Source organism: Fonticula alba (assembly GCF_000388065.1).
Source record: "Fonticula alba strain ATCC 38817 unplaced genomic scaffold supercont2.3, whole genome shotgun sequence".
NCBI lineage: Eukaryota > Rotosphaerida > Fonticulaceae > Fonticula > Fonticula alba.
Window position 1 is genome coordinate 2,693,018 of NW_009242973.1, and position 2,097 is coordinate 2,695,114.

Genomic DNA, 2,097 nt, shown 5'->3' on the forward strand with positions numbered 1-2,097 from the left:
CCCCTCCCTCCCATATAGAACCCCATGCCCAGCGAGGGTGCAAGGGACAACCATCGGTGGGGAATGAACCAACCTCATAAATATGTATGTATGTGAGAGGGGCTGGGGAGTGTATATTTACATATATATATATATATATATATACATATGTGGACACCCTCCGGAGGGAGGAAGGGTAGAGAAGGCGGGAGAGCCGAAAGGGGCTCGATGCACATCGGATATGTGGTTGAGCGCCACCAGGGCGCGATCATGTCATGAGGGGAGAAAAAAACAACAAACGACATGATGGACCTTTAGCGACGCAGGCGGAGACCGGTCATGCCGAAGCTGGTGTCATCGTCCGGGGTGAGATCACCGAACTCCCACATGCCGACCTAAATGTGTTTGTGCGTGCGTGCGTGCGTGCGTGCGAGAGATAATGGGGATACAGCCGGTGAGAGGGAGGGCGGGCGGGCAGGCGGACAGGCGGACACAAGCGACCAGTAAGGGCAAGGACAATGGGCAAATACATGCAGAGGGGAGAGCAACGAAAGGCGGAGGAAAGAGACGGTCACACGCACGCGATTGGCCTTGGCCTTCTTCTCGGCGGCCAGCACAGCAGCCAGCCAGATGGGCACCGACGCACCGGCAGCCGGGGGCTGGGACTCGGCAAAGGCGAAGCCCATGTCCACCAGCTTGGCGTTGATGGAGTCGGTCATGATCACCTCGCCCTCCTTGAGGAAGGCCAGAACCGGCTGGGCACCGGTGGTGGGATCACGCAGACCGATGGTGTACACGCGCAGGGTGGCATTGGACACCAACCCGGCCAGGGCATTGATGGCGTCATTGTAGTAGCTGTCGCCATCGCCAAGGGCCGCATCAATGGCCGTCTGAATGTCATGCCCGGCCAGGGCGCGCTTGATGGCATCGCGAGCGGTGGCAGACGGCTCCGCAAGACGCAGCCCGGCCAGGGTATACTCGGCGGCCAGCGGCGGACGCGCCGCCAGGCTGGACGACAGGGCCCGGACAGCCGAAACCGGCAGACCAGTCTCCACCCAACCATAGTCCACGAGAATGGCATCCACCGTGGACCCGGCCACCCGGGCAATGCGCCCGCGGAACCAGCCGCCCTCGGACTCGAGGTAAATGGCAAAGAGAGCACCACGCGCGCGCAGAGCCGCCACCTCCGGCGGACTGGCGATGGCCTCGGCCTCGGCCTGGAGGAGGGTCGAAAGCTGGGCCAGCTCGCCGGAGGTGTGCACCGACTCCAGCTGCGCCATGAAGGTGCCCGTGTGCGGGCGGACATCAGTCACATAAATGACACGCTGCTCGGTCTTGGCCGCGGCCGCGGCCTCGGCCTCCTTGCGCTCGGCCTCCCGGCGGAGCTCCTCCTCCCGGCGAATCCAAATACCAAGCTTCTGCTGACGGGCCGCCTCCTCCGCGCGCTTCAGCTCCGCGGCATTGGGGGTATACTCCAGCGAGTAGGCATGGGTGTTGGCCAGGCCGCGCTCCAGCAGGCTGACCGCCAGGTCGGCCTGAGTCTTGTCATCACCGGCCTCATAGTCCTGGAAGGAGAGGCTACCGGTGAAGGTGCCCGTGCGATCGACCCCGCTGATGCTCACCTCGACCGAGCGATTTTGCACCTGGGCCGCGGTGAAAGCGAGCGCCTCGGCGCCGAAGGGCTCCTCCTTGCTCGGATCGCCGGAGCCAGCCCCGCCGGCCGGGGCACGAGGGCATTGGACCCCCTGCAGGGAGAAGGTCAGCAGGACCGAGTCCCCTGGGAGGATGATCTTCATCCGGCTGCCGGAGACAACGTGCTCAACAATGCCACGATGACGGGCACCAGGCGCCCGAGTCAGGAAGGGCAGGAACTGCTTGGCCTTGTTGACCGAGGCGCTGATGTCATTCAGGCCGCCCGCGGCCGGCGGCTTGCCCGAGTGAATGCCCACCTTCTTGTTCTTGGCCTGAATCTCGGCCGCGATCAGGGCATCATAGTTCAGAGGGCGGGGCATGTCATGGCGGATCTTCTGCACGGTGGCCATGCCGGACTCGATGAGCTTGACGGCAAGGTCACTGTGGTATAGATGAGACACAGAGAGAGGGAGAGAGGGGGGAGAG

The 2,097-nt window shown here is 63.5% G+C and overlaps 2 protein-coding genes across 2 annotated transcripts in view; one reads left to right on the forward strand and one right to left on the reverse strand.

Annotated features, from left to right (window-relative positions):
• The window catches only part of H696_02358 (protein phosphatase 1, catalytic subunit), a gene marked incomplete at its 3' end in the record, with an annotated part of 1,470 nt that extends 1,403 nt beyond the window's left edge, over positions 1 to 67 (forward strand). Inside the window, exon 6 of the mRNA XM_009496259.1 lies at positions 33 to 67. Coding sequence (XP_009494534.1) covers positions 33 to 67 — 35 coding nt within the window. The remainder of the gene's footprint in view (positions 1 to 32) is intronic.
• A 52-nt stretch (positions 68 to 119) lies between these two features.
• Positions 120 to 2,097, reverse strand: part of H696_02359 (hypothetical protein) — a 4,009-nt gene continuing 2,031 nt past the window's right edge. Inside the window, exons 6-7 of the mRNA XM_009496260.1 lie at positions 561 to 2,052; positions 120 to 374 (exon numbers count right to left, since the gene is read on the reverse strand). Of these exons, the coding sequence (XP_009494535.1) occupies positions 294 to 374; positions 561 to 2,052 (1,573 nt within the window). The 3' untranslated portion in view covers positions 120 to 293. The remainder of the gene's footprint in view (positions 375 to 560; positions 2,053 to 2,097) is intronic.